This window comes from Dermacentor variabilis, chromosome 8 (genome assembly GCF_050947875.1).
Source record: "Dermacentor variabilis isolate Ectoservices chromosome 8, ASM5094787v1, whole genome shotgun sequence".
Taxonomy (NCBI): Eukaryota; Metazoa; Arthropoda; class Arachnida; order Ixodida; family Ixodidae; genus Dermacentor; species Dermacentor variabilis.
The window spans coordinates 72,471,313-72,494,933 of NC_134575.1; the positions used below are offsets into that span (position 1 = coordinate 72,471,313).

The 23,621-nt window shown below is 45.3% G+C and overlaps 1 protein-coding gene across 2 annotated transcripts; it reads left to right on the forward strand.

Moving 5' to 3' along the window:
- The first annotated feature begins 6,623 nt into the window (after positions 1–6,623).
- Positions 6,624–23,389, forward strand: LOC142591099 (uncharacterized). Of its 2 annotated transcripts, none has more exons than XM_075703481.1 (4): positions 6,624–7,024; positions 14,021–14,134; positions 20,355–20,567; positions 22,842–23,389. In XM_075703481.1, exons 1-4 carry the CDS (start codon positions 6,967–6,969, stop codon positions 23,018–23,020), a joined length of 564 nt encoding a protein of 187 aa, XP_075559596.1. In that variant the 5' UTR covers positions 6,624–6,966; the 3' UTR covers positions 23,021–23,389. The 2 variants fall into 2 exon arrangements, with proteins under 2 accessions (XP_075559596.1, XP_075559597.1); XM_075703482.1 differs by having other exon boundaries at positions 6,625–7,024; positions 14,021–14,071.
- Positions 23,390–23,621: the final 232 nt, after the last annotated feature.

The following is a 23,621-nucleotide window of genomic DNA, read 5'->3' on the forward strand; positions in this document are numbered from 1 at the left end:
ACTTCCTCTGTGATCGGCGGCGACACGCGGTCACGCCAGCTCTTGGCTGCCCGTCCCTGCAGCGAACGTTCAATATCGTGGCCTTATCAGCGCGGACAGTCGCAGGCAAAATAGCGCCATTGGTTTGTAACTTCCTACACTACCTTCATTTGGCTAGTCAGAGAAGTAAAAAAAAGATTCTAGTAGATGGACGCCATAGCTACACACCACATCTTCAGCGTGGATTTACGCTAGACTAATTTAGACGTTCAAAATGTGGCGTTTATGCAGCCAGAGAAAGCATAGCCTTCGAGACTAATTTCTGCCACCAGGAGGGAGCAATCGCTGACGCGGGCGGCAAGATAAAGATGTACTGCAGCCTTTAGCTTTATTAGGGGGCTTCAGAAAGTAGTGGCTCAGAAGGTTTGATACGGGGAATTCTTTGTGTGTGTTTTTGCTTTCAATAATTAAGGTAGGACATTAGACAAAATAAGAAAATGGGCTCGGCGGCGCAACCTACAAACTCGCCTCAAGGCTCATAGCATCCATTCACTTATTCATCCTACTGTCTGTTAGAATCACTGGAAAAAAAATACTATGTTTTACGTTGAAATGCTACAGCGCATACCCAAATGATGTTGTGCTTGATGCATAACAAGAAATACAAAACAACAGAACACCCAGTAGCTTTAGTTTCACTCTGTCACTATGCGTGTTATATAAACCGCTCTAAAAGCACAATAATTTTATACATCGCCTATGTAACTTAGAAAAAAATGTGCTGCGTAACCAGCGGGCGTTCCTGCTTTTTTGTTAAACAGGCAGCAAATCTTGGCAGTCTAAGAAAAGAGTCATAAATAAGTTGGGAAGAGTAGCCGCTCATGGGGGGTTTTTCCAGCGACTCTACTGTCTGTGGGTAGCGGGCGACACCTGTGGGAAGGTGTGCGTGCTGCTATCAAATTACTGGGCGACGCCGCACATAGAGGACGCGCGCTTACACAAAAGAAAATTTACGTGGAAGTGGCTGAATCTTGAACATCGCCATACAGAACCAGGTTTGTAAGATACTCAGAAAATGTAATTAAGGTAAGTTACTAAATACCACGCAAACAGTATTCGAGCAGAGGGCTAAATACCGAATTATGAAATTTATTTAAGATAGAGTACTAAATACTCAAAGAAATGTTTCGTTATAATTCAAAGATACAAGACAACTGAAGTGGCTACGCCTTACACTCTTAAGCAAAATTACACCCTTTTGCCACACAACGATAATGGCCATCTGTCTTGTCCGCATTTCCTTTCTTTAACGCGGCGAGCCCGATACTTTCCAGCAACGAACGGCATGCGCGTTATCAGCATGACATAGCATTCCCGACAGGAAAGTAGCGGGCGCGGCGTTTTCAAAGGAGGAAACGCAAGCAAGGCAGGTGACGATTATCGTTGTGTGGCAGAGATACACCCCAAAGAGTGCAAGTTTGCCTACACTCTAAAAAAAGTTTGCACTCTTTGGGGTGTATATGTGCCACACAACGATAATCGTCATCTGCCTTGGTTGCGTTTCCTTTCTTGAAAACGCCGCAACCGCTACATTCCCGTCGGGAATGCTATGTCATGCTGATAACGCGTATGCCGCTCCTTACTGGAAAGTACCGAGTTCGCAGCGTTAAAGAAAGGAAACGCATCAAGGCGCATGACGATTATCGTTGTGCGGCAGATATACACCCCAAAGGGTGCAAACTATTTTAGAGTGTGGCAAAAGGGTGTAATTTTGCCTAACAGTGTAGAGCGGCCGCCAGTATTTTGTTGCTGACACCACTCAATTAATTATTTATTGCAATGAGCTAATTTTAGTTAATGCTCTGAGTGGTGTGCTGCCGATGAAGTATTTGTAGAAAATGTAAAGAAACTTAAAAGGGGCATGTTTTCAGCCAGGTTATTTCTGCCCGTTTATGTTTTTTTTCCGGCTGACAAAGAGAGGCCGCGAAAAATGACAAATATCACGTGACAGACCGTCAGTCCGCATTAGAGTTTCTGTATGTGGCTCCCGAATACACAGTAACACTAGCCCGCATCAAAAAGCAGCGCCCTCAAACACGCTCTACAGGAGTTGGTGGGCGCACTCTTTCCACGGCGCATGAACCACCAGTTTTCGGCACTCTTTCCTCTTCAACATTTACCTTGCCTGCCCCTCATTAATTGTATGATACCACGTCAGAGGCGTCTTTTTAATTCAAATAAGTATTGTCGGCTTAGTGCCGACGCAGACTGGTCAGATGTTATGCTACTAATGATCCCTAGGTGGCGTTAATCAGATTTTATGACGCTATTTATTCAGATGTTGAGGGTTCAACTACATTGCAATCGTCAAACGCTTTACAATATACCACGCTGCCCTTGACCTGTCCAATTCGCTCGTACGATTACTTCGCAGGAAAGATAACTTGTATAAAAAGACCACACTTCAACGGTTCAATGAAAACTGGAAACTGTGCCATAAGAGATACTCCAACACATCAGGCTTACTTAAAAAAAAAAGCCGAAATAAATTATTATGAACCAGAACTTCAAATTTGTGGAACTGACACTAAGAGAAGGTGGCCGCTCCTCAACGAATTTTTAAATTCTACAAAGTCGTATAGCAAAGTTACATCTGTTCGTATAAAGTACACCATACTCACTACGCCCAACGATGTAGCCAATGGTTTTAGCGACCACTTTTTTTGCAGTTCTAAAGTCTCCCTGAAGCTGTTGTGGGCTTCCAGTTTCTGGTGCCTCCAAATCAATTTTCTTTTCTTTTCCCTGCTTGTGCCTCCGATATTCTGTCGGTTATTCCAGGATTAAAAGCTACTGGACCTTTGTTAGGCAACGTTCATTCAAAACATATTAAACCCTGTAAGCTCCTTTGTTGTCCCTGTTCTAAGCCAGGTATTTAACCGCTGCGTCGAAACCGGTATCTTTCCCGAAAAAAAATTTGAGGTTGCAAACGTAGCACCTGTTTTTAAGAAAGGTTATCCACTGAATACAGATAATTATATGCCCATATCTGTGCGTCATTTCCGGAATAAAACCTTGAATAAACTAATCGAACTAAGACTATCGAAATATTTCAGCAAGTTTAATGTATTCTCTTCATGTCAATTTGGCTTTATAGAGCACATCCTTCTACTGGTACAGCAGTGGTATGCTTCACTGACAAAATTAGCTCATTCATTGGTAGCGGCAACATCGCTGGTTATCATTTTGTGGACCTCTGAAAAGCGTTTGATAACACTGAGCCTTTAATTATATTTTGTAAATTTGAGTACTATGGCATAACTGGTCATGCACTGACACTGCTTTCTCCTTTATAAGTTTTACGCAGTTTCTATCAATAGCTATACATGTAGCCATGTTCGTATTAATAGAGGTGTTCCACAAGGTTCGATCTCAGGCCCCTTATTATTTTTAGCATACATTATTGACTTGCCAATTTGCCGTAAATATTCTTGCTGCTTAAATTACGGCGATGACATGAGAATATCATTTCTCATCATTCCGATTCTGCGACCCTCGTTTATAATCTAACCTATCTTGAAGAGTGGTGCAATTCTAATACATTATCAATTAATGCATCCAAGGCTAGCTTCACGCTCTTTCATTCGTCCGACAAAAAATTGCAAACTATTCCCTGTCTCTTTGTCAACTCTGAATTCATTCCTTTAAAAGGTCATACGTCATTTCTGGGAGGTATAGCTGACATGCATTTGAAGTTTCATTATCATATAACTTCTGTTTGTAAAAGGATTTCATACGAAATTAGGGCATTCATTAATTCATTTCTGAAAATTCCCAAGAGGAGCTCTGCGCCTTAGTATTGGTGCACTTTTACACATAGAACAGAAAACAAACATGAAAGAACAGTGGTACAAGTCAGATAATGAGCAAATAGAAGTGCTGGAAATATCAAGATTATAACGCAACGTATTTTGTTGTGTTACACGACGTATTACGAGCCAAGCGAGATCAAAGTAAAAGCGGGAGCCAACGTTTACACAAGGGGACTTGTCTTTTTCAAGGCGACATGTGCTCCCCTCGGCACAGTATATGTGGCAAACTTGACGACAGCACGTACATAGACAAAAGGACCGAAAGAATGATGACGACAAGTGCTGACTTCCAACTGAATGTTTATTTCGAATAGCAAACATATATGACAACGAAGCAAACGAAGCCAGCGTGAGTACGCATTCAAAATTTAAACGGACCATAACTGTCTACCTTAAGATGAACGACAACGCATGTGTGATCCTAAGAAAGCAAGTTCATTTTCATGGCGCGACGGCGCATGCGCCTGCCCTAGCGGATTAGTCGCGAAACGTTTTAGCGCGCCATAATATCCCCCCCCCCCAAAAAAAAAGAGAAAGAACAAAAAAAGTCCATTGCTAGCTCGACGTCGGTGCGGTGCCGAAAACCTGCGTAGCGTAGCGTGAGACTGCAAATCCACTTTAAAACAGAAAGTGGCCAGGGCTTCGTCTGAGTGGTCCGGACTGCACCGTGAGCCAGGTAGTTGCCGCCTTCCATTGATTACTAGGAAATTTAACGAAAAATCCGTGCTTTACCCTTGGGTGACACTACTAAAACGTCACGTTGCTGACGAAGTCTTCCTGCAGCGTGGGCCCCCACTTGCTGGTGGTATAGCAGCGCGTGCCTGACTTCACGTACTCGTTTAAGGCGCGGTAACACTGGGCCGATACGAGACCGACAAGACGCTCACGCCAACGATTGGCCAATGATTCAGCACAGTGGGTCACCGAAACCATTTGATCATACCAGGCCGACAGCGACGTAACAGACGAGCGCGAGTTGTCGATTTGCGACAGGCTTTCTTGTCGATGGTACCGACAAAATCAGCGTGCTGACCATCGTTCAACCGAACCCCGCGCGATCGGCCGTCGAACCGACAACGCGATATCGACAGCACCTTCGCTTGTACATATATAATTATGAGTCGAACGTGCCCATGAAGTTGAAATGCACAAGCTTCGGCCCTCTCAAGCCGCGCTCATGAAGTTTGAGCCAACGTTGATCCTGCTCAGTGTAGACTAGGTCTGGCACCGTCGAGTTCGCGCACCCGCTACCGGCGTTCCTGAACTGAAGAGTAAGCAATTAGGACGAAGGAAACTGCTCTTATAGTTCAGTTCTGGCTTTAGCGATTTGAAATGAACTACTCTCCACTTCGCACGGCGCGTACACAGTAAGCGGCAAGCGGCGACGCAGCGCTGTGCCAACATCTGTACGTCACCGATCGCGTAGACTGCCGGTCGCGTTCCCTATACGTAGATGGGTGGATCCGTAGAGATTGTTATGCTGGCACATTTCTCCCTTCCACAGATGCACTGTTTACCTCTGCGTCAAACGGGAAACAATAGAGGGTTACAGCGGCATAAAAACCGCCTTGCTCAGTTATACCAACGCTGTAAGCAATCGTATCCGCGCGTTTTCGCGACGGAGCAACACGGCCTATACAAATGAGCGCTTATGCGAGAGGAGTTTTCTCTGATAATGCTTTATTGCACGAGCAAACTGTTATTATGATGGAATAAAGGAAAAGCGACAAAAGCCCCGGCACCCTTCCGAAACGTTTCCAGCGGCGTGCGGCAGAGGGCAGCATAGGAAAATGAAAAAGTCCGACTGAGTGCTTACTAAGCGAGTGACCCTCTGCGATCGCTACTGCTTCAATGATAAGTCTACTGTTTTCATTAAAATGCCTAGACAAGATACTGTTTCTTTTTAAAGACAGGAATACAGCTCCATTCTGCACAATGGAAACCTACTAGAAACCCCTCTCACCCTTTGCGCGGGCGTCTAGGTGTTCACCGCCCACTCTGAAAAGCCGAGAAGAATTTCTGGCTGCGTCACTGCAAGCGTTCGTTTCCAAAGTCCAAGTGAAAAATGCACGTGCTTGAATTAAGTCAATGCCCGTGAACCTGGAAACGGAACAGCGTCACATTGGAGAAGTTTATAAATTGTCAGCGCTTGAAATATTCGTAATACTACGATCCTATACTAATGCGTTATATTTGAGGCGGAGAAAGATGAAGAAAAGCCTGGTCAAAAATGAAAGTGTTGCCACTGATGCACGCGATAAGCCTTGCTGCGCCGCTCGTCGCGAACGCTACAGGTGCCGTTTTGGTGGGTTGCGGAATTACCGCAGGCTCTCTATAGGGACACGCCCGGACGTTGTCACTACATGTTCCAAGACGACAACTACTGTAAGGAAGTGTCTATCGTAAGGGCCGTAAACAAAACGCGACAGAAACACGGCTATTGTAGCGACAGCTGCGCGTGAGTGAGCTATACTAGGAAAAGAGCAATCAGAAAGCTTTTGTGGAGAGAATCGTTTGGCCCGTTGCGTGCATTTCAGTTGCCTCACGGGTTGCGTATCGTTACGGCAGGTGAGGCAGTCTGTCAAATAAACAGCACGGGCTGCCGGCGCTGCTCGTTCACGTGTGTGTGAGCGTGTGTCGGCAAAGAATGCTATGTTGCCGTCTCTCCTCTTCCCCCATTTTAACACGTCGGTTCTCGTAGTGCGCACATCTGCAAACCGAAGCTGCACGTGGTGATGGACGTCCTGAATTAACCTCGACGTTTTGCGTCTCGAAAAGTAAATGGCTGGAATCGCTCCTCAAACTTGATCCTCCAGCCTACACAGTACGGCACCGGGGAAATGTGTTTGCGAACAAAAGACCACAGGAAGGCATTTATAAGGTGACGTGACGAAAATTGCAAGGGAAAAGAAAATGCTGACGGCATGTTTCCGGGCACGGGCATGCAAGTGCTAACTTCGAGGAAGGACTCATATCTTTGTCACGTCTATAGCCGTTAATTTACGCAGTGGCTTTCTTGTTTGTCTGTTTTCGTTTCTCCGCGTTGTTCGAGGAAGTCGGTTACACCGGCGCCGTCTCAGTGAGAGGCGACGAACCAGCAGGTGCAGATGTAACAAATATGCGCAAGAGAACAGCGACGCTCTGCTGGACTCTCCTGGGCCTTGGAATCATGTGTGGTAAGGCTGCGTTTCATCTCGTGTTAGTCTCGTTTGCCGCCTTTGTGCCGCTGTTGAGGGCTGCAACTCTAGATTCAGGTGCAGGAACTAACACATGAGGAAAGAAATGGAATGCTGAGTCTAGTGATAAAGTTCAGCAGCTGCTTTACGTTTCTCCAAGGAGGTTTGCACGAAATTTATTGCTTAGAGCACGAAACATGTTGATAGGCGCTGCTGACTGCGTAGTTATGTACAAAAGAGGTAACATATTATACGGTATACATACATTGTCCCTGCCCCTCAGCTTCGCCTTTCTTCTTCGGCTTTCCTGATTTTGTTGCGTCTAGCTTACACACACGCAAAAAAAAAAAAGAAATAAAACTCACCTGCCCCTGCACTTAATTTCTAGCACCTGGGAAGCCTGTGGACTTGGAAACTGCTGGCTGAAAAAGGTTGCGTCGGGACAGAACGAGATGGTGGCAACTGCTCTAGAGACAAAATATATGTGAACTGCTGCGCAGTGGAAGGGATCGTGTAGTTCTGTGCAGAACTTCAATTCACGTGCGCGGGCCATTATGTTTCAGGGTACGCAACTGTCACTGCGCGTACGCTGTACGAATTCGAGAGTCTTAGGGCGGATGTACGGTCAGTTTTGATTAATACTGCTACTTTATGAAGTATCATTGTTAGTAGCAAAAGAAGACGATGCGGATTTATAAAAAAAAGATTACATAACAGTAAACGAAATATTCTCACTTTGTATCTCTTGAGGACATGACACGATGTGCGTGGAATTAGGTTTGTGCACGTTTGGATGCATGCTTCTTATTGTGAGAGTTACTTGCTGTAATCGGTTATTCTTCACTTTCCGATTTTAGCCAGGAAATTTTATGAAAATGTATTCATTATAAGCAAATATCCCCTTTTCAAGGATGTTGAATTTAGCAGGCGGTTCCTCGGCATAAATACAGCCTTCTTTCTCATATATACGGTGACGCGTTGAATAGCTATTTAGGAAAATTGTTTTACTGCTGATGATTTTTCTAAAAGATGTGTAATATGAAATTTTAGTGTTGATTGGGTAAGCTCACCTATGGAAGAAATTTACCTAACGTATGCAAAAGTATAGGCTCCCCAGTCTCGCAACATTGGTGCTTTTGTGGGCTGGCATTATATGTTAGTGTTACACGTGACGAAGAAGATGACACGAATTTGAAATGAAATTATTTTATTATCTGCCCCACTGCGCAGATATATTTTTACCTAAATCTCGTACAATCAGTCTCATTCTTACTCACCTTATCCCGACTCCACGTGGGCTTGTGGGATTACGGCAGCAACGGCTGCCTCCGATCATCGATCCTTGCACATCCACACTTTGTGCAATAACCTCGCGGCTTCGAATATCTCCGGCCCGTGGCCACTTGTCCTTTTGAGTTTGTTCTTTTCAGCTTGTGAGTGCTATGCAGCTCGCCCTGGTGCCTCAGCAGTCTACCTTGATTTCATGCGGCGAGCGTCGGCGTCTTTCGTAACTGAGCGAACAACCATAGCGAAGGATGAAAGAGTGAACGCGGAGCGCAGCCGGGGACGAAAGACGGCGATAGCGAATAGAACGCGAGGAGGAAAGCGGAGGACAAGGGTATGGCGAAAGCGTGAGAAAAAAATCGTAGTGCAGCCCAAGGCGGGCTGTACGGCGACGATGGCTACGAGATGGCGCCACGGTAGCGCGCGTCGTCTGTTCACCGGTGACGCCACCGGAACCACATATGGAAACAAAGTGCTGCATGAGCGGAGGTCCGTCTGCGGCGGCTGCTGTGAGTTGCGCCCACGCGTCAGCCACGCGCTGCCTCTCGCGATCTCCCGATTAACGAGGTAGTGGCGCCACACTTCGCGCCGCTTGCAACGTATCGCACGAGACAGATTGTCCGCGCCAGCCAATATATCGCGCACTGAAAACACGTATAGAGCTGCGCTCAAATTTGGCGTTGGGAGTATATCGTAATGGTCGGCGAATTTTGCAATCGCTTTTACAGCGTATTGTTCAGTCCATCTACAAGCTTAAATATGACTGAGTGGCGACAATTCTTCAAAGCGCCACCATGCGCCATGTTTTTTTACGAAATGGCCTGCCAACTTGCCATTAACACGGAAGCGAGGAAAAAGAAAAGAAAGACGGCACTGCTCATGCGCTGCCGCGCTGCCTTTTGTTTCGTTTTACGATTCGAGGCCTTGAAATGCGATTTGGCGGCTGAAACGCGGCGAGATGCGGCCGCTGCCATCGAACAAAGCAGGAAAAGGATAATGGCGGCACTTCTTGCTATTTTTGGGGAAATCGATGTACGCAGGTCCTTCAGTTATACCGGTCTAGACACGGGTGGCGACGACTCATGCTTCAGATTGCCGCCTGAGGCCGGACAGGTCTTCCCTATACCAAAGAAAGTCACGCGTAGCCCAGCCGACCGCATGGGTGACGCGCTCCGGCCGTGTACTGCCCACCTCTCACCTCTAGCCGCAACGTGCAAACGTCTGCTATTGTTGAAGTACTCTACAGCGATATACAATGTATTTTTTCTTTTTCGTTCGGACAGATAAAGAAACGGGCAGATCCCACGCCCTGTGGGAATCGTTGTTAAGCGAAGCAGTGTGCGGGGAGCCTGCTAAGTTAACCGCGTAGGCGGCTGTTTCACGGTCTACATGACACGCATGTCATGACATTACCTATCATTTATGTTCGTCATACACTCTTGTCAGACTATGCCGATTCTCGTACATACCAAGACGTAGGCGGCCGTTTCATTACCAACATGACGCGCATGTCACGATATTCATGTCGTGACCTACCGTTCATGTTCGTCATAAACACTTGTGTATGACAATTTTGGTACCTACTATGTTAACGAAACGACCATGAGAGCATCAAGGGGTAGACGGCTGTTTCGTGACGTACATGACACGCATGTCATGACCTTCATGTCATGAGCGGCCATTAACAAAACGACCATGAGAGCATCGAGACGTGGGTGACTGTTTCATGACCTACATGACATACGCGTCGTGATATTTTCAGATTCGCAGATTACTGCTAACGGCGTTATTATTAACGAACAAAGAGGCATTGCCGAACAATTCAATATATACTTCAACAGCGTATCTTCTGCGGCAACTGATGGCCTTCCCGCTGCCACAGACACTGCAATGAATTTTTCAAATATTATTCGTTACCCTGGAGTTCTCTCAATGCTACTTAACTTGAAAACTAAAACTTCTTCTGGACCCGATAACATACCAAATGTTTTTCTTCGCCGATATGCCGAACGTCTTCCAAAGTACCTTGTCATCATATTTCATGCTTCCTTGTTGTGTTCGAGTTTGCCGAAGGACTGGAGGACAGCCCGTGTGGTGGCCATCTTTAAAAAAGGCGTCCGGCTACTTTTAGAAAACTATTGCCCGATCTCACTAACGTCGAATTGCTGTAAACTAATTGAGCATATTATTGCAAAAGCCCTCGATGAATTTCTTGATGAGAACGAAATTCTAACCAACTCTCAACGTGGTTTCAGAAAGGGATATTCTACAGTAACACAACTATAATCACTGTCATTCACACTCTTGTTTCTTCAACTGAAAATAACAACCAAATTGATTCAATTTTTCTGCATTTTAGTAAAGCCTTCGATAAGGTACCTCATTCCAAACTAATATTTAAGCTAAAAAACTATGGCGTACCAGAAGTACTTGTTTCTTGGATCGCCCAATACCTAAGCAATCGCGAACAGTTCGTGGATGTAGGTCGGCATCACTCGGCCTGTCTTCCAGTGACATCTGGGGTACTACAGGGAAGCGTACTGGGCCCTTTGTTGTTCCTCCTGTACATGCGGTTTTTGAGGGCGACAGAATTGGACAGGCGGCTGTAGCCTGAACAGATGTTGATAGTGCGGCAAGTGTCACTGTGCTGTGCGATGACAGTATTCGGTGCCAGTGACCGATTGTGACTGTGTGTCTACGCTCCTTCCTTTCCTTATCTCTACTTTGTTACCACTTTACCTCCCCCTCCCCTCTCTCCCCAGTGTAGGGTAGCCAACCGGACCTTTTTCTCTGGTTAACCTCCTTGCCTTTCCCCTTTCCTCTCTCTCTCTCTCTCCTGTACATGAATGACGTTACTGATGTTGTAAAGCCGAATGTTCGAGTAAGACTAGTTGCAGATGATTGTGTATTGTTTAAAGGAATTACCCACACTAGTGACCAAGATGTTCTAAATGATAGCCTCAGTAAAATATTCTATTGGTGGAGTGAATGGGGGATGACCTTGAATGTTGAAGAAAGTGTTTTTCTTCCCATTTGCCGCAAGAAAACATCTTTCTCTTATAGTTATATGCTAAGCTTCTCTGCACTTAAACTAGTTACTAACTATAAATATTTAGGTGTCACGCTTTGCAGCAACTTGTCCTGGAACCTTCAGGTGCAAAATATATCTTTCTCTGCTGTCGTAAACTGTGCTTTCTCAAATACAAGCTTAAACACGCCCCATCCTCTGTTAAACTGCTTGCTTATTACTACTTAATTCGACCGAAGCTAGAGTACGCCTGTGTAATCTGGAATCCCTACAGTCAATGTAACATAGACAAACTTGAACGAATCAAAAGACAGGCTATCCGGTTTGTTCACAAGAAATTTTCGACATTCGACTCACCAACTGAACTAATTAGGTGTAATAATATTCCTACACTTAAATCGCGTCGAAGAAAGTTACGGCTTGACTTTCTTTCTCAGTTACTTAATAACAAATTGGCACTCGACCCGACAATGCATGCAAGTCCACTAGTAACGAAACCTACTCGCCAACATCATCAAAATGCACTAACCCCCTATTTTGCCCAAATCAACCTATTTAAATACTTTTTCTTTCCACGCACCGTTAATGGCTGGAATGACTTGTCTTCATGAGACTCGTATCTTTTTGTATCAGGATTATTTTTTATTGTTGCAGCATTTTGTTGTATTAACATTGTTTTACTTCTTGCGACCTAATATTGTATTATCCACCCTGCATGGACTTACTTCGTGCCCGCAGTATGTATTACATAAATAAATAAATAAAATATTCATGTCGTGACCGATCATTTATGTTCATCATACACGCTTGTCATACCGTGCCAATTCTGGTACATACCAATTTAACGAAACGAACATGAGAGCACCAAGACGAAGGCGGCTATAGATAGATAGATTCTGTAAAAGTCGCAAATGTTCGCGAAGGAATGCTTCGCATTTGATAGGCAATGCACAACAGCGTCTGAATACATTATCCCGAATATTAAACAAATAAATTATATGACATGAGTATTTAACATGGAGTGTGAGCAGTGCGTGGTTAACCACAATGACAGCACTGGTGCTTTTTTTTTTTGGAACCGCAGCGTTATGGTTTCGGAAAATATACGCGCCCAAATCACGCAGATACGTCGTTGATAGATGTATAAGCATTGTGGGTACAGCTCTTGATGTAACTCAGTATCTTTTGGCCAGCTTTCTTTCTTCGGTTTCGATTGTTTTCTACTGTCCGAGTCCTATCCCACTTTCCCGTTCTTTACTGCGCATGCCATCAGATCTCGGAGGCCATGGTTGAACCCAGTCGCGTCAACCCGTAATGCTCTTAGCACCTCCGCCCGTGGACTACGCCGTCACGCGGCGACGATCGTGATGACGTATCGGCGCCGTGACAATGGTCTCGCGCCAGAACGCTAGAACAAGGCGCGCCGTCTCGGCAATGCTCAACGGGAGGTATGGCACGGTGTACGGATATACTTCTTACACCGTGAGGTATGGTGGCAAGAAATAGGGGAGGGGAGGAGATCGCGTCACGTGATCAGCGTGTTACGTCGCGCGCGGCACGTCACCGAGGCGCGGCAACTCTACGCGCGCGTTTACGAAGCCAGCTGCGTCGAGGCGGTTACTGATAGACGCGTTCCCACACTGACGTTTCAACGAAAGCGCGCCGCACACTCTTAAGCAAATGCACATATATATCGCGGCGCGACGAAGATAGGAGACGAGGACACGTATAACAAAAACAATTAGTTTTAGAAGTCGAGCGTAGAGAGGACTTCGTCTTCTAATCTCCGCCAGGCGAATGGACCGAGACGAAGCCTACTACAGCTCCCATCGTTGTCTGTGTCGTCGACAAAGAGGAGAGGTGGCATTTGCCTCCCTCTAAAAAAGAAGCATCGCCCCGATGCTAGAGCAGGTCACTATGTGAAGTTTCTCGCACAGTCACTCGCTGACGTACGGTTTCATACGCACTATACGCGCGCAATTTCAGGCCGGTGCTGGCGGCGCCTCGTGCAATAGGGGCTGCCTGGGACTATACCTCGTAGGTGACGTCACTTAGGCGTTGTAATAGTCGATACGGCCCGAAGTATCGCCTAAACAGCTTCTCGCATAGTCCCCTCTTTCGGATGGGCGTCCAAACCCACACTCTGTCACCGGTTTTGTATGTTACTCGTCTATGGCCAGCATTGTAACGGCCTGCATTGTACCGGGTGAAGCGCGAGAAGGAATCGTGGCAATAGAATCGGCACATTCATACTGGCCCAGGATTTTTGTGCCCAGCGAATCGAAGTGAGCGCGTTTTATCAATAAAATGACGGAAACAGGTGCATTACCGAAACAAATGTGCTTTCTTTCATAGTGGGGCTAAGAAACGAATTTGATGAGCGCACCGATTTGAAGCATGGGTGCCCTACTTTGGTTCTTGGCTGGCTGTTGTTTCCTACCTATTTTCTTCCTGAAATAAAGGAGAAAGAAAGAAAATGAAGTTTTGCCCTTGCTTGGCAGTAGTTAATCATTTCCCGCCAAATGAAATAAAATAAATTCCTTTGAAAGGATACCAGTCGAAATTGATTGATATGTTCCTCTGTAGTGTATATTTCTGATCGTCCATACGTTCGGCCTAACTGAATATTAATTGGAAACGTACGTTTGATGTTATCTTCACAATTATATTCTCTTTCAACCCAGCGGCGGACAAGGATAAAAAGATTACCAAGGAAACAGTCAAGAAAGGATCAGGCAAGTATGGCCATGTCTTCCCAAGACCCATTGACACCTCTGGAACATGTATTCGAGGTTGGGGTAAGCTTTATTCAAGTCGAAAAACCAATTTTACTTTTTAATTTACTCCACTTAGACGCAGCAGTGGAGAAAGTAATCACCTCCTCATGTTCCTTGTCGTAAAAGCAGATTTTCTTGGCCCAGACAGCGTGCAACGTATTGTGGTATAGGTTCGAAGTTGACGCTACATGCTAGGTTTTCATATTTGAAACGCATTTCCCATGGCGGCTTTTCGTCACGACACAACGCTCTCATAGATCAAATTGGTGGCAATTGTGCACGCAAGCAGACGGCACGAATTGGCATAAACCAGTTTCATGCAATTCCTGATGCATTCGACTTCATATCAAATATAGACACTTACGTAATCGCTTCCGAGTCAATGATCTAACCATGATTGTACATAAACTCAGTAGCAATATTTGCTTGACTGTTATTGCTCCATTGGACCCGCAGCACAAGCCTTCGGCTATATGTTCAAACAGTCTTGAAAACCTTGCATGTTTTAAGTAATTAAAATAAATTTCTTTGAATGTGTATTATAATGTATACGCGTGCGAGGGGTGCTCCCAGAAAATGCGTTTTACCAGCCAGGGCTGGGCAGAATCAAATATACATGTATATTGAATGCTATCTTAATGGTACTCTTCGTGTTCTTGTATCTGTATAGCGATACATTCCCAAATACTTGTATTACTATAGTCGGATACAGCTTAATTCTCCAGTGAAGCCCCGCCTACGCCGTCATAACCGTCAGCCACTGCTCCTCCGTGAGGCTGCAAATAGTTCTCAATTCAAACTTTCCATGTTACGTAAACAATGCGGTAACCATAAAAATCAAATTATTAGCGCGTAATTTTATATGTTTTCCCTCGCCTATTATAGTGGAATGGCGAACGTCTAATTCTTTATTTAACTGAAGTAACATGCTGGCTTCGCTGCAGCTATTTATTATCAAGTTTCACTGCAGTTGCCAGTGAAATGTCATGAGTGTAACGGGCTCAGCAATGAAATGAACTGAACCGCAGACTTTTCAAGAGTGAAATGCTCAGATTTAATACACTTTGTCCATGTCTGTTGCACACCTCATCACTTCTGCCGATGAAAAGGTTCTGAAAAAGATGCTACGGAGGCATCAAGTACGACGCCATTTTGAAAAGGTTGCATGACGACGATTTTGTTTGCTTCAGTGATTGGCTGGCGGAGTAACACAACTCCGCGTGGTCCGTGCGCCTTGGTTGCTAGCTGCCATTTTTTTAAAAGTTATATCCTACTATGTCTGTATTTTTGATGTGTCAAATTATCTTGAATCTTAAGACACTAGATACAACATCGCAGAATTCACGAAGGACTTTAGTTCTCTTGTGCAGGATGTCGAACTGAACCGCAAGTCAACCGAAAACCGGAGCTGAACCGTTATTTTCAGCTCAACTGGAACATAGCCGACCCGTAATTTTCCTGCCATCTTGAAACCAAACCCGAACCAAAACTTATGCTTCCCATAACCTCGGCCAAACTGCGCCTGCTGAGAAGCGCCACCATTGTTAAAAAGTTCGTATTTTTTTTTGTGGTCGCGTGGCGCCACTTTTTGTGGCTAAACTGTGTATTCACTCTTAAAACGGTTGCACCCTTTGGGGTGTACGTTTGTCCCACAACAATAATCGTTATCTGCCTTGCTTGTGTTTCCTTTCTTGAAAACTGGGCGCTCGCTACTTTCCTGTCCAGAATGCTGCATCACACTGATAACGCGCATGCCCTTCGTGATTGGGAAGTATCGGGCTCGCAGCGTTAAAGAAAGGAAACGTGGGCAAGACAGATGACGATTATTGCTGTGGGACAAGATATGCCCCAAAGGGTGTAAATTTTTCTAAGTGTTCACTTTAAAAACAGTTTGCACCCTTTGGGGTGTATTTCTGCCACACGACGCTACTCGTCATCTGACTTGCTTGCGTTTCCTTTCTTGAAAACGCTGCGCCCGCTACTTTCCCGTCAGCAATGCTATGTCACGCTGATGACGCGCATGCCGTTCATTACTGGGAAGTACCGGGCTCGCAGCGTTAAGGAAAGGAAATGCGGACAAGACAGAAGGCGTTTATTGTTGTGTGGCAAGATACGACTCCAAGGCTCAAAGAGTGGAAACTTTTCTTAGAGTGTTGTCTCTACGCTCTGTTCACGATAATGTTGACGCCGTAGATATTCTCGAGCACTAATCTATCACTTTAGCTTCATGTAATATTTGCCTTTAGTGTCCCTTTAACTAAGGAGTGCTTTCATTACCGGGCAAGTACTTGAATGCCCCGTGGGAGCCTCTAATCATGTCGTGCATTCGCCTCAATTTCTCGATTATTAAGGTTCTGTTCACGATAATGTTGACGCCGTAGATATTCTCGAGCACTAATCTATCACGTTAGCTTGATGTAATATTTGCCTTTACACTCTAAGAACAGTTTACACCCTTTGGCTTGCCCCTTCTGCCACAGAAAAATAATCGTCATCTGCCTTGATGCGTTTCCTTTCTTTATCGCTGCGAGCCCAGAACTTTCGAGTAACGAATGGCACGCGCGTTATCAGCATAGAACAGTTTACACCCTTTGGAGTGCCCCTTCTGATAACGCGCGTGCCGTTCGTCGCTGGAAAGTTCCGGGCTTGCAGCGATAAAGAAAGGAAACGCATCAAGGCAGATGACGATTATTTTTGTGTGGCAGAAGGGGCAAGCCAAAGGGTGTAAACTGTTCTTAGAGTGCAGTGTCCCTTTAATAGTATTTTCGAAAAAAAATATTGCAATTTGGATGCAGGAACTTTTTGAATAAGTATAAACTGTCATCCCCTCAGCACATGGAATTTGTACACATCCCCCAAAAGCATCTGCAATGTTATCATTAAGAGAGAAAATTAATTCAGCATTGCACGAAAACATTTTAGTAGCAGTGATATTCCTCGATCTGCAGAAAGCGTTTGGCACATGAACTCATCGTATTCGTTTATCGAAGGTACAGCATTATAATTTCAATGCGAAAGTTGGCGATTGATTTTCTTGTTACAGTAATAGCCTTCAACCGAAGTTAATGATAAACAAGATACCGTATTTTCCTCAACTTTAATGCAGAGATACACTTCAAGGTTCAGTTATTGGTCTGCTTTTCTTTTCACGGTACGCAAATGACTTTTCAATTGTTTTGCAGTTGTCTGATGTGCTTATGTACGCTGATGACACAGCAATGGTAATAATGGCGGACAGCCCTTTAAAACTTGAAAACAAATTCAGAATCGAAACGGATGTCAGAATGACGGTCAGCTAACAAAGTAACCATAAATGCAAAGAAAACAAAGTACACAATAATTCACGCACGCACACGAAATTTATGTCATTACTGTGGCATTCAAATTGCTGTTCGCTTGAGGGTACGCCTGTCTTCAGCTATCTCGGAGTGTCGTTGGGCCACCATTTAGATAAGATGAACGATGTATGTGTAAAATGGGGCATCTGGATGTTTTATTCTCTTGAAATGTCGAAATTACTTTGATGTCGGTGTATTTGTCGCTTTTTATTTCGCATTCATTCACAATGTTTTGTCCTACTGCGTCAAATCCTAGAGTTGGACGTACAAGACATATATAGATAGCGTAATAACACTGCAGACGCGAGCTCTCAGAATAATAAAGAAAGTCTACACAACGCCATCCCAGTTAGCTACACTTTGATAACTTAAATGTATGGACATTTGGCTACTTAGGCCAATTGAAGACAGCTTCGTTCGTAGCCTATATTATACATTGTAATTACCCGTTTCATGTGTATATACATTCCACTTCCCATATCACATCACCAAACTTACACCACGAAACTCTTACTTTCCCATAGCAAAGAATGTACATGGAGAACGCCTAATACAGTTTCTCTAATCTAAACGTCGTGATAAGCCTCCGCTTCATATAAAAGATGCTTGTGATTTTTCATTGGCCACAGCGATATAGTTCGTTCATAGCGTTACAATGGATTCACTTTTCCAATGAAATGTGAATGCTCGCAATTTCACAATGAAGGTACAGACCAAATTTTGAAGTCTGTGTAATTGTCGATAACAATCGTGTAGGAATCACCAGAGACATAATCGTGGCTTCCGAGATGGCGCGATTTGCACGACAATATGCATGAAAGTGTGTCATCAATTGTCTTCCCCAATAAAGAATTAGATTATTCGAACATACCGGATGCCTTTCATTAGGTGTAGAAGTAGCAGTAGACACATCTGCCGTGATTAGGCGACAATAGTTCTGTACTTTTCTGTTTGTAGTTCTCATTGTACTGTCATGAGTGTTCCTTTTGCTAATAAAATCAATTGGAAGTCAGCGCTGTGTCTGGTTTGTTTCTTGTCGCTCTGTACGTTTAGTGCTGCAATTTAAGCCAATTTAGGATGACCCGGAAGCTAGCCCAAACATTTAGTTTGCTACTTACGACCGATCATTCCCATGCCGGCTTAATAGTCATAATTGTAGCTTTCGTAGACGCTAGCGCAAGAGTCAATTCTAATAATCTTTGTTGTAAACTTTGTGACCAGGGGCGGTCGGAACACCGGACGTGACTGTTACACTGCAGCGGTACAGCTGTCATGGGCGTAGCGAAAGGAGAGGCTATGCTTGAACGAGTTGAAGCGCGAGGAGGAGGAGACAGCTCTACAGCATTTTGAATTTGTGTGCATGCAGTGAATTTGGTTATGTGTCACGTGTATAACCCGCCAGTTTGCCCAGTATGTGCTCAATGGAGATCTGGATAGCATCGTCGATTAGTGTAGCAGATTATTGCTGTGTTTTCTCTGTGTCAGTTATGGTCATCGTAAGAGGGACCCGTTTTACAGCGAAAGCTGTGTATGACTAACCTTGCGTTGTTTATTTCGGCGTCCGGCAACAGAAACGGACTTAGCGATTTCTACACTGCAACCACACTGCAACCCATACGGTTGCAGTGTGGCGGCGCGGGTGTCAAAATGCAGGACAGATTAGAACGCTCGCCGTGAACAGTAGCGCGACGTCAAGGTTGTCGTAGTACACAAGCAGGAGAGGTATCGGCGCTAAAAACAGCTGCGTTATCGATGGAGCGGACACGTATAGTTCGCATACCCGAAGAACAGCTTGCGTACTAGGAGTGCCGGATGAAACATGAACGAGAATGTGAACGGTGCCGGCGCGAAACGACCGCGATGCTGAACGAAAACGACAATCCCGAGCCCGGGCACCTCCGAACGAGCAACGACGCCAGTCTCGCAACGCAGAAAATGAAAACCATTCCGCTCTGTGAAGATGGAACGGCAGTGAAAGCAATTTGCTTTTTGTTTGAGAGCTTTGACTGTCGTCAGCTTTCGCTGCCATTCTATCTTCACAGAGTGGAATGGTTGTCATTTTTTTGTGGAGCTTTTTTAGTCAATTGCTGCGTTGGTTTCTGGTGTTCGGCTCTGGCCCCGCCAGGCCAATAGTTATCTGACCACTTTAATAAATTGTTCTGTTTTGCGAGATCGCAAAACACCCCGGTGCTGATGAGGCACGTGTGTCCAAGTGTTTATGAAAGTGATCTGTGTTGTGTGTGCCGAAAGGAAAGAGCCACTGCAGCTCACATCCTTTGGGACTGTGCTAAGAATCCGCATGAAGCTGCAACAATAACAACGATCCCGCCGCGGCTCGAGGCCTCAACGAGATGCTATGACCAAAATGTCCAAACCCAGGCCGTCCAGCAGATCTCGGCGGCCCTCGAAAGGCAACGACCGAGCGAAACCGGAGGGAGGCTGCCACTCCAAAAGAGGGGCAGGCGCGGTCGACCAAAGAGAATAGTGCGGCCGCGGCCGAAGTAGAGGCGCCACACGCCGCGAAGACGTCATGACCGCGTCACGGTAACGCCTCCCTAACAGGGCAAGGCTAACCGTTCTGCAGGCATTCACAACAAGGTTTCGTCACTCACTCACTCACTCACTCATCGCAAGCTACGGCACGAACTTGTTCACTGCCCTCTATGCTTCGCTGTTGGATGCGTAACCGCTTCCAAGAAAAGGAGGCAAACATAGCTTTCCTGCTACAACAATCCGTTGCCCTGTATGCTTTTCTTGCGATCGTTTGTAATGTTTTGAAATAAATATAACTTATTGCAGTAACGTTATTTATGCTCAGCGATGCTGCGCACAGCCTATATTTGACAGAATTGCAAACAGTTTTTTCATTGGTTGAGGCTAGTGAGGTCTCGGATGCGTTGCAGGTGACCCTTACTGGTGCGGACCAAAGTTGGAGGAGGTGTGTTACGAAGGCGACTCCAAGGAGGACATGGCCTGGAACGTGGACGAACGCGACAAGGGCAAGCAGAAGCAAGAGCACGAGAAGAAGACCGCTGCGAAGCCGAAGGAGGAACACAAAAAGGAGGACAAAAGGACGACTGCAAAGCCGGCACCCTCCGCCACGGAGAAACCCAAAGGTAGCAGATGGCAGTGGATCTTTAATTTCTTTTTCATGTTTGTTTATTCACGCGTGCCATGGTGCTGCTACGTTCATTTCTTAAACAGGGAGTCGGGTTACGTCAAATGTGGCACATCTTTTACATCGACGTCCCACATACAAATCTGTGCACATGGAAATGATGAGCAATATTTGTATCGACAAGTTGGAGAAAAAGACCGAGAAATAAAATAGAATGGATTCATGGAGTTTGTATACGCATTATATCCCGTCAAAGGGTTGCAGGGCACAACAGAAAGGCTTTCGCTCAATTCAAAGCTCACTGAAGGAAACTCTGCTTGCACGACATCGCCGTCATTAAGAAAGAACGTTTGATTGACGTGTGTTGGCGCTCAGATTCATTACGTTTCAGAATATGTCATCTGATGGACTGCTCCTGAGTTGACTTTATCATGCATTGGGATATTCATAGATACGCTTTGACATATGTACACGCGCATCTACCTGTACAAAATGAAAAAAAAATGTATCTGGAATCATCACGGCGTTGTTAGCTTTCATGTTTCGCACCAGGAAAGCGGTTTTAGTAAGGATACAAAAATAATTAACTTGTGTCGTGTTCTTGCCCTGCTCATACGTAAACTAAATTGAAAACTAGCCATCCTACTTATTACATACACTCTAACAGAAAGGTGTTGCAGATGAACGAAGGGATATACCAATGTATGGTTCACCCTTTTTGTAGCTGCATGGATGAGCGGAGGTTGGGAGGCATTCCCTGTTCCTGCCTTGCTCAGAAACATACCCTATATTCACAACATTTCACTATGAGAACTCCTCCTGTCAGTCACCGCTCCTCTCTGCTTCCGTTCCTATAGCTGCTTTTCTTCGCAGGCGGTTTTTCTAAAACGAACATGTATACGCCACCGGTATTACCTGTAGCCCGCCCAAAACATACATAATAAATACACTCGAATCGTTTCGGAGTTCCTCACTAAGTTTATTTATTCATTGTATTCGACAGGCCATTCATTTCGGCGTTAAAAGCAGAATCCTGATTAACAACTCTTGTATTCCATTTCCGCATTGCCACTCTCTGTTGTCCTTCTGACAAATTCTGTTGCAGTGCGATCAATCCCCGACTGAGCATCATATTGCCGTCAACTCTGCAAGCTTTGTTTGTTTTTACGTTTTTTGATCGAGCAGCGGGAGACTGGAATAACCTTCTCTACAATGTTACTCCATCCATCATATGACATTCTGTATTTCTATGTACTTTTGCCAAATGCATGGGAAAACAGTTTTGCGGAAGCCCGAAAGACGGAAGAAGGTCATGAAAAGAGAAAAAAAATGGTAATACACCTGGACTGTAACACGAAGTGAGCAAGGAAACCGTAATCACCTGCCTTTTTTCTAGGATAACACAAAAAAATGTGGTATGATGGCGATGGCATGATGCCATTGGGATGACATTTTCGAAGAGTTGGCTATGGTAAGAGGACAGCGTGACGATGACGGCATGACGCCGATGGGATGACGCCGATTGTATTACGAAGAAGGCGTGACGATGAGCTAGATGCCACATATGCAATGGCGATGATGGAACGGCACCGGCGAAATCACGAGAACAGTCCGAGAACAAATGCGTGATGAAGACTATGACGGCGACACAATGTCGACGATGGTGTGACACCGGCATGAGGAGAATGGCGTGATGAGAATGGCACGATTGTGTGGGGACGATGACCCGACGCCGGCATGACGAGAATCGGATGGCGAAGCTGGAGTGACGATGACGGAGCGACCGCGAAGGCCGCACAACGACGTATGACAACTAATGCATGATGACCCGTGTAAAAAGACGATGGTTTGACGACGGCGGCATGGCGAGAGTCGGATGATGAAGCTGGAATGACGGTGGTGCAACACCCCTGACGTCACCACGGCCACGAGCACACACCTACTTGCCCACGCTACTAGACGACTTGGGTCACTGGGACGGCGTAACAGGCCAGGTAAACAGATACACTTAAAGTGGCGAATTAGCCAAATAAAACCAACCGTATTAAAACGTGTTACGCAAAACTGGAGTGATACATGGCTTGATGCAGGTGCATCTGCAGAAGGTTATTTTGTTTGAAACATGCGATGACGTCACGGGCTTCTTTCCTTTTGTGTTAAGATTAATTTGTATGAAGGAATGTCGGGCTCACTCGAACCATTCACGCTGTTTTCTTTCTTGCTTTATTTATGGCGGTTCCTGAGCAAACTCTCATTCTTTCGTTTTCTGCAGTCGACAACTCAGCGTGCCAAAAGGACTTCGACAGCGGCCCGTGCTTCAGCTCGAAGCCCATGTACTACTACCGCAAGGAGAGCAAGAAGTGCGAGATGTTCGTCTACGGAGGATGCGGTGGCAACGACAACCGCTTCGACTCGCTGAAAGCCTGCGAAGAAAAGTGCGCCCGCGGGTGAAGGACTGCGAGACAGCGCGCGAAAAAGATGGTGTCCACAGAACAGTACCGCGCAAGACGAAAGTCATGCCCTCTATATACAGGATTTGGTCTTCTTAACGGAGGTCTGGATGACTTCCATTACTCAATTTTCGGGGCAATCTCCATGAATTAGTTGGATTCGTTTTGCACAGAAACCTGTAGAAGGGTCTATGCGCAGAACGGGGAATTTACATACTTTTTGTCGCAGATCGTCTGTATACATTGTGCAGCCGACCCAGTTGGGGCTCACTCGATCATCATAGGGAAACTTAAGTTGGCTAATAACGACCTTTGTCTGTGACTAATCTCTCTTTATTTTCTAGAAATAAAGGTACGAGACCGCAAACCAGTCAATGTATTCCGTAGATGCAATCTATAAATTTTGAAAATTACCGCGCTGTATGCTTCTATCGTGCCTCAAGTCCGCCTGCTCTGGTGAATTCTAGAATGGGCCTGATATGTGCGCTATAAGCGGGAAACTTTGTGTCCGGTGGTGCTAACTACATTTGCATTGTGTGAATCAGACCCATTTGTAACATTGACCATCTTGTTTAGGCCGCGAAAGAGAAACAAGCTTTAAT

Bases quoted from the DNA above. Each gene is read 5' to 3' on its own strand.
- LOC142591099 (XM_075703481.1), top strand. From the start codon at position 6,967: ATGCGCAAGAGAACAGCGACGCTCTGCTGGACTCTCCTGGGCCTTGGA. The intron at 7,025-14,020 runs GTAAGGCTGCGT...CTTTCAACCCAG, and splicing joins GGGCCTTGGAATCATGTGTG to CGGCGGACAAGGATAAAAAG. The intron at 20,568-22,841 runs GTAGCAGATGGC...CGTTTTCTGCAG, and splicing joins CGCCACGGAGAAACCCAAAG to TCGACAACTCAGCGTGCCAA.